At 31.4% G+C, this 15,040-nt stretch overlaps 1 protein-coding gene across 1 annotated transcript in view; it reads right to left on the reverse strand.

Moving 5' to 3' along the window:
* LOC122514786 (UDP-glycosyltransferase UGT5-like) overlaps nucleotides 1-14,159 on the reverse strand; it is a gene marked incomplete at its 5' end in the record, with an annotated part of 52,495 nt that extends 38,336 nt beyond the window's left edge. Inside the window, 4 exons of the mRNA XM_043631862.1 lie at nucleotides 4,718-5,985; nucleotides 6,297-6,304; nucleotides 10,840-10,861; nucleotides 14,122-14,159. Of these exons, the coding sequence (XP_043487797.1) occupies nucleotides 4,718-5,985; nucleotides 6,297-6,304; nucleotides 10,840-10,861; nucleotides 14,122-14,159 (1,336 nt within the window). The remainder of the gene's footprint in view (nucleotides 1-4,717; nucleotides 5,986-6,296; nucleotides 6,305-10,839; nucleotides 10,862-14,121) is intronic.
* Nucleotides 14,160-15,040: the final 881 nt, after the last annotated feature.

Here is a 15,040-nt window from a genome sequence, read left to right on the forward strand (position 1 = left end):
ATTTATTTGATTGTGGGGGATACATTTCCTTTCCTCGATCTGCCTCTCCAGGCTCCTCCTCAAGATTTTTGTGTAGATCTTATATCCTGCCGACATTAGCGTGATCCCTCTGTACTCCTCTATTTTCCTTCCCTCTCCTTTCTTTACCAACGGGACCATCAACCCCTTCCTTCACTCTTCCGGCCATTTTTCTCCTCTCCGCACCTTATCGCATATCTTCCACATGGCCTCCCTTAACCTTTTTCCTCCGAACCTTATTGCCTCATTCCGTCTTCCACTGTTGCTTTCCCTCTTTTCAAGTTTGTTGCCAACTGGTAAGCCTTCTCTCTGTTTAACCCGTTCTCTTGCTCTCAGTCTCCCTGCCCCTTTTAATTTTCAACCATATATTTTAAAATAAAGAATTTAAATCATCGATAATGATTATTAGATATCCAAAGAAATTCTTTGAAAGAGGATAAAATTCTAAGGTTGGTAGTATATCGATTATAAAAACTCTTATCGCTTTCATATAATTTAATGTTAAATAACTCAGCAATTGATTCTATTTATTTACAGTGCTGATTTATTTATAAAATATAAGTTATATATATATATATAATTATAATTTTCGTATCAAAAAATTAATGCTATCGCCAGCAATTGTATAATCAAAATGCAGTTAATTCGAGTAAACAGATCTTAAAAAATAAAACATTTTAAATTAAATGACAGTGGAGTAAGTCCAAAAATTGATAACAATTAATTTTATGATTTATTTTATAATACAATAATTTGTAATATAAAATAAATAATAAAATCAATGTTTTCAATTTTGTATCTTATTATTAGTTTACGGCATATTTATGTAATATATAAAATTTGATCAGATTAAAAGAAAGAGAAATAATCAAAGACGAAGATAACAGGTAAGAGAAAAAAAGTTGTGGAAAAAAAATATAAAAAGAGAAAGAGATAGAAAAGCAAAAACGAAAAAGTCGATATGCATGCACGGCAGGTGCGATCGTCGATCATCGAACGCGTCGTATGGCAATAAAAATCGTCAGACGTCTTGGAAAAGTCTCGATCAGATTTCCACGAAAGGTTTTCGTGGATCGAAATCGAAGAGATGTGGGGAAAAAAAAAGAAAGAAGAAAATATCTCAGAGCTCCGGCATTTCGAATCCACAAGGAGTCTCGAGTTATTGAAACGAGTGTCAGAGGCTGAACGTCTATCTATCCTGCTCTTTTCTCTTTCCTCCTTCGTCATTCCCTCTTCCTTCTCTCAATAATTCGAAGAAAATATAGATCACGTGTTTGCAAAGAAACGTACACGTGCTTTCGATCGATGACAACATATGACCTCGTCTGAATACATTTAAAGTTTCATAATAAATTATCGTTTCATGTAGTATAATAGTATTTAATATTAATTACATGTATTTAGAGAATCCAATTTATTTATTTATTATGTAACAAAGTGGGACGCAAGTTTAGAGTATATGATGTTCTAGAACAACGCTAGATATGTTAAAGAAAGGAACAAAGAAAAAAGCAGTGATTTAAAAGAGCGTTGTTTGAGTATGTGGCTGTGAGCGCGCGTTTGCTATATAAGCAAAGCAGCGATTATCAAGTTTATATTCCACAATCAGTGTGGATCTATTAAGATATCGTATGTGTGTGTATATATATTCCTTACTCGATGCCCGTTCTGCAAAGAAAAAAAAGAATGTATCAACCAGTAAGTTTGAATGTACGAACGGAAACAGTGTGAGCGAGCGACAAGAGAGTACATGAGTCATGTGATTACAGAAAATATATCAAGTTGTGCGTAATTACAGAGTATTTTAAAATAGTTATTGAGAGATTATAGTAAGTTGTGTACATTATTGCCAGAATTACACTAATTTGTGAGTAAACTCATTTTTGTGTTCATGTCTCATACTTCAATAAGTCTAATCCTACAACAATGATAATTTAACGCATAACTTTTTAAAAATTTGTTTACGCATGCACAACAAAAATTATATTATCATTAATAATGTATAAAATAAATAATAAAACAAAAATGTTAAGAGACTCTAAGTTTAGGAAGAATATTTATACCATTATTCAAACTGGAAAGTGCATGTATGTATTTGGACGAAGTGATAAATCTGAAAGTATAAAGCTTTTCAAACTATCATCTGGGTTACCGCTCACATATGTGTACGTGATTTAGAGAAGGTTAATGTACAATGTAACATATAAAACAATTAAGTTTTTCATTAAATTTTATGACACAGATTATTATAATATAATTTTTATATTAGTTCAACTTTAATATTTACTTAAAGTAATGATTGTTTAATATTCATTCAGGTAAGTATATTCATTCTTGATTCGTTTTTTATGTAAAGAAAAGTTATAAACACTCGAGTTACTACTCACAATAAATTTACGTATTTTCATCGACATTACTCGTACTATACATCACATGTATTACCATACATCAATTATACAATTTCTCCATAGTAATGAGTCTTGAAATGAGCTATTTATTTTTACAACGTTCGTATAAGCAACGTGTCTAATTTAAGAGTATAGGAATGCACGATGTGAAACAGTACGCTGGCGCAATGTCAACGTAACATCTTGACGTAGCATTTCTTATTAAACGTGACTTGCATATAATTATATGAAGAAAATAAACACTTATAAATATTTGATGATAAAAAAACAATAATTTTGTATTATTCCCGGAAATATGTATGGAATTATTTCGATTAGTGAATATTAATCATAAAATGATTATATGCATAAAAATGTTTACAATTGTAGAAATTCAAAATAGATTTATGACTCAATCATTATTACTTAATGTTTATTGTTATATAATAACATACGCTATAATTATTACATACGTTTTTCACACTCCATCGCTAATAAATATCTTTCTTTGCATTCCCTCTTTTTGGTCAACGTTTGCTCTCCCATTTTCTCTCTCTCTCTAATCCTCTCCTTGTAGTTAATCAAACTAATTTCACATATCATGAGATGTTCGTAAATGTTCCGAATTTCTTTTAAATTCTTATACTCTCACATTCGTACAAATCTAAATACTTCATCGCACAGTCATTATTATATAGTGTGAGACACCTAATTGTATCACCTAAATATCTCCTTGTTTATAATCGTATTAAAAAACTTCAAACGAAAAAGTTGCACTATTAAAAGAGGGGGAGGGATTTTTTCTCAGACATTCTTTTTACAAGATTTGAAGGTCAACTTTGTTTTTTAAATGGAATTATACACTTTCTTTGGTATATTTTTATAGGGTATGAAAAAATAAATAAAAATGATCTGTGATATTTTAAGATAATTACTCTGTTCACTTTGAGTATCTCTGTTATTACTGTGACGATAAGATGTGTCAACGAACAATAAGACGTTTACATTTTTGAACGATATGAAAATTGATAATGATATATGTACATATTATTTATAAAAGTAACTGAAGGAGAAGAAGGATAATTTGTAAATTTACTGTCAACAATAGCAACTCATTAACTTGAATTTTCTTATCTATCGAGAATAAAACTTTTAAAATATATAATTTATATACATTTTAAAAATATCAACTTCGATACCTTTATTTCTTTTTCTATTGAATTAATTTAAAGATCAAAAATGGAGAAATAATAAAAGTCCAGTAAACAACACGAAAATAACCAAACCTCTAATTAATTGATTGCGTTTAGCACGACCAGGATTTCTTTGTAGCCGATATTTCAAGGGAGAAATTTATGATTGAACGTGATACGTAATATCGCCGTTACGAAAACATCGAATCATGTGATGTTCTACAGGGGGATTTCCATTGATCGTTTCTACGTCAAAGCCATTCGAAAAATCTTTTTACCTGTCTTACTTACACTAAAATGAAAAATTGACGGAAATGATTGTTCGCGATGACTGAGGATCATTAATTTTCCATCTAAAGCATCAAGGAGAAAAATGGTTTGATTTTTTATTTTCTGGTGTCATAATATGAATTATTAACATTCCAAATTTAACATTGAAAGAAAAGAAAATAATTCAATGATACGAAGTCTGCTAATTCAATTTCAAATTTTATAATCTTATCTTCAACATTCTAATCTTTTATCTCCTTTCTTATCTTATTATATAATTTTTTTCTTTTTAAGCATTTATTATATAAGTATAACCCGATCAGCACATTTTAATTACATTAAACTTAGATATTATTTCACTTTAAATGTATTATTTAATAAATATTTTAAAAATAATATAAATAAAATTTATGAAATTGTTAACTAAATACAGTGCCTTAATATTATACCTGACCATGGATGTTTTTTTATTCCGATTTAGAATCTTTTTATTTATTGCGAGCAAAATAAAAATCTTATAGTATCCGGATATCAAAATTAATCTCTATATGTAATATTATAAGATATAAAATTTTAATAAGATATATGTATAAATTAAATAACTATTATAAAAATATAATAGAGATGCACATGTTCATTTAAATATTTATTATAATATATACATACGATACTTATAAATACTCATTTTATTTGAGAAATCAATCTCATCAGTTTATAAAGTACAAGGAAATGCAAAACGCGAACTGAAAGATCAATCAGTTTAAGGAAATAAGATCGACAACAAGGAGAGCTCGGTTCGTCTGTTCTAATACTAAATTGATAGAATTACTCGATTTGTTTTCTACTTACTTAATATGTCGAATTGTGGTAACCATTTGCTGATGAAAACGTTATCAGGTTTCGCAGTAAAATTATCATCTTCCCATTTCCAAACAATCTTTCTTGGTATAGACCTAAGGACATTAATAATAACCTGAAGCCTAGCTGGAGGCATCGTTGATGCTTTAATCATGGATCCAAGACAAAAGTACAGTACACCTTCTGTTGCTTCATCGAGAAACTTAGCAAGGTCTTGTGGTAGTGGTTTAACTGAAGACGGCAGATGAACCCCACCAATTTCAATAATATTTGGAAGTTGTGGTCTAGAACCATGAATAGACCAATGTGTGTTCGTCAATAAAAGTGATTGTTGTTTGGCAATGTCTACGAATCTTGGTAAATCGGATCCAAAAAGTTTCTCAGCTGGGCCACGATGATGATAATCGTACCAAAAATCGTATATAATATTTTGTACACGAATCCATAGCAGATTTGCAGTTCTATCGTAAAAATTCATCGGCATTTTTCTGTGTCCAAATACACTAGGTATGTTAGCTTCATCATCGGGATTTCCAATATGATTATTCATCCAGCTCATAATTTGACAAGTTGATATTCCCACGAAAGGCACCTTGTACTTATGCACGAAACTCAAAAAGCAATCAGTATTAAAGTTCTCGATAAATATTAGGTCAATTGTTTGGTTCGAATGAAGGAATTCGAGAACCCCAGGATTGGTCATTCCATCTTCACAACTTTTTTGACCACGTTTGCTAAGGAAAAGCAATTCCGTTATTACAGTAACGATCGGAATGTGACGTATTTTGCCTAAATTAACCGATTCCTCGGCAACCTCATAATTATCACTAACCAAACTGATATCCTTATAATTTGGTAGCGATTCTTTTACTTTGCTACTGTTTGTTCTTGGAAAATACGAGATCACTGTAACTTCATGTCCACGCCTAGCTAATTCTTCTAATATAGGCTGAATAACGAAGAAATGACTTTTTCCGGGATGTGGAAAAAGGCCAAGAATCTTTAATTTCTTTTCAGATGATTTTTCAAGAAACTCACTTTTCGTCTCGAAGCAAATGAAACATAACACAATGTAAACATAAAAGCACAAATTCATCCAACGTAAATACATTTTAGTAGAACTCTCAAACCAACCGTCCGCACGTACATTCGAACTCGTATTGACTGAGATCTTTCCGACCTCTGCCAGATAGTATATAGACAGTATTGTATTTGTGTTATTCGCTACATAGAATTTTAAACGAATTTTTTTAATTAATCTTATCAATCATGCTTTCGATGACATTACAAATTTTTATCACTATTACACATTTGTAAGAATTCTTAATTAGGTCTGTATTTAATTTCGAAATGTACTTAACAATCTAATCACATTGAATGAAGTATTTCCAACTTCTTTCAGATAATATTAATACAGTTTTATACTATCATAACTCTTAAGATTTACTCCAAAGTAACTCTCTTTATTTATTTAATTAATCATATTTTTACTGATAAGATAAGAACTTTAATTGACAGTATAGGTTTATTGACTTGAGATTTGTGTAAGATTTGTGTTTAGTTAATTTACCTAACAAACTACATTCAACATGATTCTATTTACTTAAACGTATCTTTTTTAGATTTTTAATCAGAAAACAAATTTAGAAAACTGTTCAAATAACTCTATCCAATTAAAGATTACTGATAATAGTAAAGAAAAAGTTTTATAAATAGACTAACAAAAAGTGAAACTGAACAAGATTTTATACCTACATTATACGCCCCTGGCAATATGCTCATCCCTTCTCTTCTCGAATTGGCACAAATTAGATTGGTTATTCTCAACCGTTGATCTGTTCATCTCACTCTATCTTTCTCTCTCTCTCTCTCTCTCTTTCTCTATCTCTCCCCCTCTATCTCTCTATTTCTCACGTTCCATCTCTCCTTCCCTTCCTCACTCCTTTTCTTCATGCTACTTAAATTTCGTTACGCTACGAACGATAGAAACATGAACGTAGCTGATTGCAATGAAATCTTCTTCACGTTAAAGGAGGCCTCGAGAATTTCTCTCGTTTCACAAGCGGCTCGTAACCGATCGGTAGTGCGTAGATATGCTGCAGATCGGACTCGAAAACCGTGAAGAAGAGCTTCAAGCTAATCTCGAACATGTAACGAACTCTCGTTAGAATGAAAATTACGCTTCCTTGATGCGAAACTTCACGGGTTGCTGGATAATTTGAAAGTGAGCAAGCGTATTCAATGTTCAGTAAGAAGAAAACTGATATTAAAAGAAACAAACAATTTTAGAATTTTCGCATTAATTTACGATGACGTTAAACTGAATAAATATTTTCAGCAAAATTCACACATTTTGTTAGTATAAAAATATGAAATTCATAATGTTAAACTAACGTGTCTTGAATCTTGATAAAGTTTGGAGTTGATTGATGTTAGAACTCGCCAAGGTAACTAATCATTCGGCAAACCGGATAGGAAAATTCATAAAAAAGAAGTAAAAGAGTAAAAAAACGAGGAAAGTGTAAGGAAGGATATTCTTGATTGCTCCTTACTATTCTTTTAGAATAGTGATATTTAACTCAAATATGAACACAGACCACTAAATTGAGTTTGAGAATCTACAGGTTGCAGGTAAAATAAAAAAAAGTTTTTTACAATAAAATTTAAATAAATAAACAATTAAAGGTATTTAATGTTGTATCCATGATTCAAACTTTAAGACGCGAGTTGCATTTCAGAATCTTGCAGGCCATCTGTTTGACACCATTGGTCCTAGAATATATACTTGAACTATTTTATGTGAAATCCCTAGTATGAAGTGACACAGCATTAAATTATGATTATGAAATAAATATTTCATAAGTAAACTTAGGAGACGAATGTTTTTAAATTTTCTTAAATTTATAAGCCGGCTTAGGAAATTTTGTTAAGCTGAGTATTCATAGAGGATGTCTAAAATCCCAAATAAACAGTAAGCTCTTATATTTTGGCCCTTTATCTTGTCTATGAAATCTATTCAACTAATGTTCAACAAATTCTCAAGGGTGACCATTTCGTATAACAATACAAAACTTTTAACGAGCGTGCATGCACGTTTCAATAAAATCTTTACGAATCAAGCATTTGAATATCTTCAACTTTGTTATTCTCTTTTTCTCGTTTTCCTTTACGTTCTCGATTTTATCTTATTAACCGGATAATATCCAATGAGAAAATACAATTAGACAGGATCCATTTGCCTCGTATCGAAGTGAAATCGAGTATTGGATATGGTTATATTTCTTAGCAAAAGGAGCAACAGTAACCGCAAAACGACGATTCCAACGTTCACGAATATTCCCAAGGGTTAACAATGTCCTTAATGACGTAACATAATTACGAGAAAGCTTTCCCTCACGATGTACGTCACTGGGAAACGCGGTAGCTTAATTGTAAAGCCCGGAAGATCGAGGCTAAGCGGCTAAACGAGCACGATCGTCCTTGACGAAGGACTCTGAAGTAAAGCTCCTAATCTGAACTTTTCCTTCCCTTCCTCTTCAAGCTGTTTCTTTACGTCATACTCGTCTACCGTTTTCGTCGATATAGGAACATCAAGAGATAAACCACAATGTCATCCAGAGCTACCATTAGAGTAATCGCTTTAAAAATAGCCTCTTCTTTCTATTTTATTATTCTCTTACTAGATTTACACAAATCCCTTCACAAAAAACCTATTTAACACATACGATTATGTATACAATTCATGTAAAATAAAATATCAGGTTCTTCTTTTTTAAATACATATTAATAAATATATTAATAAAAAATAAATTCATTAAAACCAATATTAACAGAATTCGGAATTCATAAGATTCTAGGTCATTCTAGGATTGACTGAACTTTAAAATTGTCAATATTTATAAATGTTTATATTCGACTTATTACTAGGGTTTATTTATGGTTGGACAATAACCGTATTTTCAAAATTTAAAGTAAACCATGCTCGATTAATCGGCTAGACAATATATATATATAGACAGGCGATAAAGATAGAGAACACAATGTGGTACGGCGTCGATTGGAAAGTAGAGTATAATAAAATAATAATAGTATTATCTTGCTTTGTGCGAAAAGATGAGCTTTGTGCAATACATAAAATTGTATACGATATATATATTTTATTGAAATAATATTATCATATTACACAACTAATTACCTCCTTTGATCGACTTTTCGTTACCAGGGTTCATTCTTATGCAAATTCAACAGTTGCAACTACTACAATAGCCACTGTCATCAAATTGCTTCATAAAAATGCCGATGAAGGCGGATGCAAGCAATAAAGAGTAGGTAAAATGAAATATTATAATATATGTAATAACATCCTTATTTAACAATCATATTTACCTCGTACTCCTACGTGAAGTAAAATTAAAATAAACGGATGTAACAAATATTTACCTACGTGGAGGTACGTAATTCTTGAATTATATATTCTTAGAAAGTTTCAAACAAACGAGTTACCATGATCACGTCATTATTCGTCCATAATTGGCGTGTTTCTCGAGTGGTTGTGAAAACGAAAATAGCAAAGTAGCTCATTAAAAAGGGATAGAAAAGAACAATATAGTATGCAAATCATGTAAAAAGAAAAGACAAGTAAACTAGATTAATCGAACATTTTCGAAATACCAAGCAATTACGCAAAATGTTTGTTAAACTCGTTTGTTCTTTGTTACGTGTGGCAACGTAAAATAAATGATTATATCGTGAACACGTTTTAAAGACACGTTTAAGCTACTGAGAACAAAGCAATATCTTTATTGTATACATGCTACACGTAAACGTGATTTTTTTCACAAATTAGAATTCTATTATTTTGTAAGAAGAAAAAAGGAAGAGAAGACTAAACAAAATTTACAAGGCAAGTAATGTTAAGCAACAAATTGTGCATCAAACAAAGAAAAACATAAGAACGTTATTATGAACAAATAGAAACGAGATTTTTTCAAGTGTTATCTTCGTGAACTTGCGTACTTGAGAACCTTTTACTCAGAAAAGGGTGCCTTGAAGGGTAGCTTAAGAGACCTAAGAACGAAAAAAATTGCGTATCTTCAAATAGACCAGTGCTTCCGGTGGGTCGTACGTAATTGGTCAGACTCCATTGTTCTCTATTTTGTTTCCTCTATCTTTCCCTTTCTCGAATTTCCCCATAAGTAAAAGGAAGTAATATTCGCACATCTTTAACGCGTTTCCTCACATGCAATAGATACCACAAACAAAATAGCTTGTAGATGTGAAGTTAGTTCACGTTGTTTAATTCATGAATCGGTGCTAGAATACAACGTTCTTGTAGAAAGATCGCCTACGAATTAGTTGGAAGGAAGAAGAAGCCCAAAGGACCAACAGAGCCTCTGGCAAAACTCGACGATGGAAAATGAAGATATACTTCCCTTTTGCCACGGCCGCAAAAATTTTCACGAGAGATTTATGTGCAAACGCTAAGAAAGAAACTTCATCGTTCCGAGAGAAAAACGAACGCGATATTTGCACGTAAATATCTGTGAAATTTACGTAGTCGACTATGGCCGACCGAAGTTTTGTGAAAAAAAACTTTTTCAATGGAATTTTGCATCCATTTCTTCCCATACTTTTTTTCCTTTTTTTTTTTAATAATATTATCAGCGGACTGTGGATATTTATGCACTTAAAATACATTAAAATATGCGAGTAATATATGTAAAATATGAAAATATAGTATATATAAGCAAACATATGCAGCAATCTAACAAGAAGATATGCAAAAATATTTGATATATGTTATAAGTATATTTAAAAACATGATATAATAATGATAACTTCATTATTTACTGATGATCGTTAAAAACAAAGCTTGTTGAATTTTAATTTGTTAATTTTGCCTTTTTAAATTTTAACGATTTATAATATAGTTTCAGGAATTTCCTTTCAGAACTACATTACATTTCAAAATAAAAAATAATGTATGCATTTAGATTTATCATTAAATTATCACACATTTTTAGATTCAAGAAAATATGAATTGTACTTGTTGTCATTCCCTAAAGAATTAAGTAATATCGTAAATAACGTCTCTATACACTATAGAATTTTACTAGTAAATTTATCAAGATTTTACTTGACTTGCGACATATTGGTCTGAAACTTCAGTGAATAATATCGGATTTTAAAAATATATATGGCAAACTGAAATATACTTTTACACGTTTACTTAAAAAAATATATGCAAAATATAAAATATGCAACATAAATAATTTATATACAAAAACTAACAAAATTTTATTTACATTTCAAATTATTATTACTTTCCAAAAAAAATATGCATTTGCGTAAAGAAAATCGGCAGTCTAATTATCAAATTACTGTAATTTCTTACGTTTTTGCTCAGGTCACGTTTCGATAGCTTCTTTTTCTCTCTTTCTCTCTCTCCCTTACTCTCTTTTTATTTTATAACGAGTCTACGCTTTTTACGAAATTATACTTTCGTCTTTTAAAGAGCACGCGCCGTTCCTATTAAAAGCATTACATTTAATTATTCCTGCCCATGTCCCACGCGTTTATTTTCATTCTTTTTTTTCCTTTTACTTTTTTTAGAATGCGAGTCAAGTTTAATATGAGCTGTGCTACAGTTTCTGTCGAGATATAATCAAAGATATATATTTGTATTGGAAACCTTTAAAAGAACTTTTTAAAGGGCGGTAAAAGTAATAAAGAAAAATATTATATTAAAAACGTTTTAAATTTGATCAAACGTTCAGTATTTTTGGCATATAAATTTTTCCAAAATCTGTTAATTGCTTATTCGCTTTTAATATATAATTTAAAAAAATGAACACCCAATCATAAAGTTTATGTAAATTAATAAAAAAACTCAAGCCAAACTTTTTAAATGTTTTCTTTCTTCCTTTTTTTTCTTTTAGAGCGAATAAATCTGAGAAATGTTCGCCAGTAAATCTATCCCAAGGGATAGGAAACAGTAAACTTCGTTCGTGAATACATCTGATGAGAAAATTTGTATCTATTATAAAACGGTATGACGCGACGCAATTAGAAATAAATTTTCCCTTTTTAAAGCGATATTCGCTTACACTCGATAAATTGCACATCGTTACCAACGATATATATGTATATATATATATATATATATAGTTATGTAGTACGTGGCAAAGCGCGCAGAAAAAATATTCTTTCATCTGGTATCATTTACGTTGATGCAATTAGCGAAGCACACCTGGCCCAATGGATTCGAGTAAACAAAAAAAAATGTCGATAAAATGTATTTCTTCGGGAAAACTATTCGTACAGATTTTTCACGTTCGAAAAAAAGCAAAGCACAAATAATAAAAAAATAAAAATAACTTAAAACCATATCGATACAATCAAGCGTAACGATCCTAAAACAACCCTTCGCAAAATTCTCACGATGTTATAAAAATACGAATACCTACCACAAGAGAGTACTTTTCAAGAACGGTAAGTTCATAAGTATCTTAAAAATTATAGAGCCACATCGTCAATGAATTTACGAGTAAAAGAGCTCGAATTGGTCCAACTCGAATAGAAGAATTCCTCAGAAAATTTTTGGAGACTCCCGGATCTCTTGGGGTCTGGATAAAAAGAGTAAAAGAAAGCGAACGATATAAAAAAAGAAAAAGAAAAAGAAAAATGAGAAAAAAGAGAACGAGAGAGAGAGAGAGAGAAAGAAAAAGAGTATACCATAGCATTCGCAACTTTTTTACCTCTCGACGATCGCCCCTCATAAAAGTTAATAAGCCGACGGGACTGAGTTTGTTGATCCTGAGGAAATTGCAGGAGACCAACGCGCTCCTAACAGTACCCTCCTACCCAACGTTTTATGTTCCTGTTCTATTCGATGTTACGAGCAAAGCACTCCTTCTTCGTACCTTTTAGCCCGACTCTCTTCGTATACCCCCACCGTTCCACCCCCTTTTCACCCTCTGTCATCTCTTCGCTTGTCTATATATGAGAACACCCCTTCGTACGTCTTCCTTCTGCTCTCTCCTCTCTTTCTCTTTCTCTCTTTCTCTTCCATTCTCTCATTTTCTCTATCTCACTCTTCTTCTTCTTCCTCTTCTTCTTCTTCTTCTTCTTCTTCTTCTTCTTCTCTCTCTTCTTCTAGGTAGCTCACGAACCACTCAGGACGTATATTTCTCGCAACGTCGCATGATTATGCTCGTGTGTTTCGAAAGAGAAGAGCCGCGTAAAACGACGCGAAAGCACCGTTAGAAGGGCCGAGTGCCGTCTCTTCTTCTCTTATTGTTAGGAGCACCAGAAGAAGACATACCTATATCTACTATATACGTACGCGTTAGACTCGTGATGGCAAGTAGATACGTAAACGAACGAAGTTAATGCGCTTCTCTGGTAAGTATACTTCCTTCCTAGGACGACGTTAATACGCGCCAAGCTTTCTCACCAAGACAAGAAATAGGTATCACCGTTATTTCCTTCCTGCCTATCCTAAACGCGAAATGTGATATCTCAAAAACATCAAAGAGCTTTACAATTAACGAACCTATCCCTTCGTTTATCTTATTTTTTTATTAGATCGATAATGTAAGCTTAATGAAGTTATCATGTTATTAGAAGAAACGAGCTAAGCCGATATGTGATTATTTATGAGAATAACGAGTATCTCAAATATTAAAGATAGTGGAATATAATTTGTACTTCATCGACAATTACACTTACGAATCTCGTTTATTAATAAATTTATACATTTTTTGTTCAGAGAAGTCGATCTTGTTTATTGTGACAGCTTAAAAAAATGTCTTATAATTAAGAAAATTAAAAACAATTTCTACAAACGAAAATAATTACACACTGTACGTATAATATATGTATATTAAATATAATACATACGATGAATATATGAAACGAAAATATACATATGTATCGATACGATAATCTTACGTGACTAATCGTTAAGCATCATATTAGTCAGAAAATTTATTAGAAAATTATTATAGCTCCTTGAAAATCAAGCTCAATATCCATGTCTCTCATTAGCATTGTAATGTTAGGAAAAAAAATATAATAAAGCGATGGATACTTAATATTAGAAAATAGAAACATTATGAAAAATTAGTACCACGTATCGTTCTTACAAATATATCGCAAAATCGGTATTTTCAAATCTGCGAATCAGGTGTCTGCGTTATTCAACTTTTTACTTTTCTCAAGGGTCAGTGCCGTTGATAACTGTAACAAATATACTTACAAGGACGACACGGACGATCATAATTAAAATAATACGTATCGAGGGACGTTCCTTTCTCTATTTTCCTGTCATGAAATCTTATCTTGATTTGTTGATTCCATCGAAAATGCGATTCTATTAGTATTCGATGGAAAACCTATTAAAATTAATAAGCTTTACGAAAAGAGTTGGAATACACAGTAATATTCATTATCTTTATAGATTTTGCAATAAAAGAAGCAGAAACGTGGAATATCGAGGAATGGAAAAAGATTATCTTTTTCCCTATAGGATCATTCTAAATGTTGCAACACTTTCCGATGCAACCTCTCGCGTAGTCATTTTCTTCCATCGCGACACGAGTTTTGCATTTTCCTTCTCTCCTACCTTTTTAATCCCCACAAGTTTTAATCCCCTTTGAGAAGGAACTCGACGCAAAAATGTATCATCGTTTGCTTCTAAAAAGAAAAGAAAGAAAAGGAGAAAATACCAATCCTTTTACATGTACCTATCTTAAGAAATGAAAGTAATAAAAACGAGTGGTCGATGGAAAGAAAAAGCAAAAAAACTGAAAACAATACTTTTGATATCCTAAGTGAATATGAATCTTTGAAAAATTTTATCAAAAACGAAAATGAAAATCGATCGATTTGAGCTCACGTTACTCAATTTAAAGACGTTTATTCTATCTATTACAGAAGAAGAAAAAAAGAAGAAGAAGAAATATTCTATAACACATTAGAGTTTATATTTCTTCGAGTCATTTGGAGAAAAGCTACTTACAATGGAACACATAGCGCTGAAGCGCATTACAAGCAAGTACTGTGAAACTCGTTAAATACTAAACTATTTTGGAAGATATACTAGACAAGACGAAGGAGCTGAGCTATCCTGTGCCTGTCTGCTTCTTTCCCTTTTCTTAGATATTACTTCTCCGAATTTTCATACTTGACAACCTTCAAAAGAGAAAATATAGTATATATGTCGTAACAAGTGAAAGGCATGAAACGCGAGGTAGAAAATTCATAAAAACCGACAGCAAAAAATACGTAGCTTCCTAAAATCCTCAACGATTT

This window comes from Polistes fuscatus, unplaced genomic scaffold, assembly GCF_010416935.1.
Source record: "Polistes fuscatus isolate 324 unplaced genomic scaffold, CU_Pfus_HIC Scaffold1, whole genome shotgun sequence".
Lineage (NCBI taxonomy): Eukaryota > Metazoa > Arthropoda > Insecta > Hymenoptera > Vespidae > Polistes > Polistes fuscatus.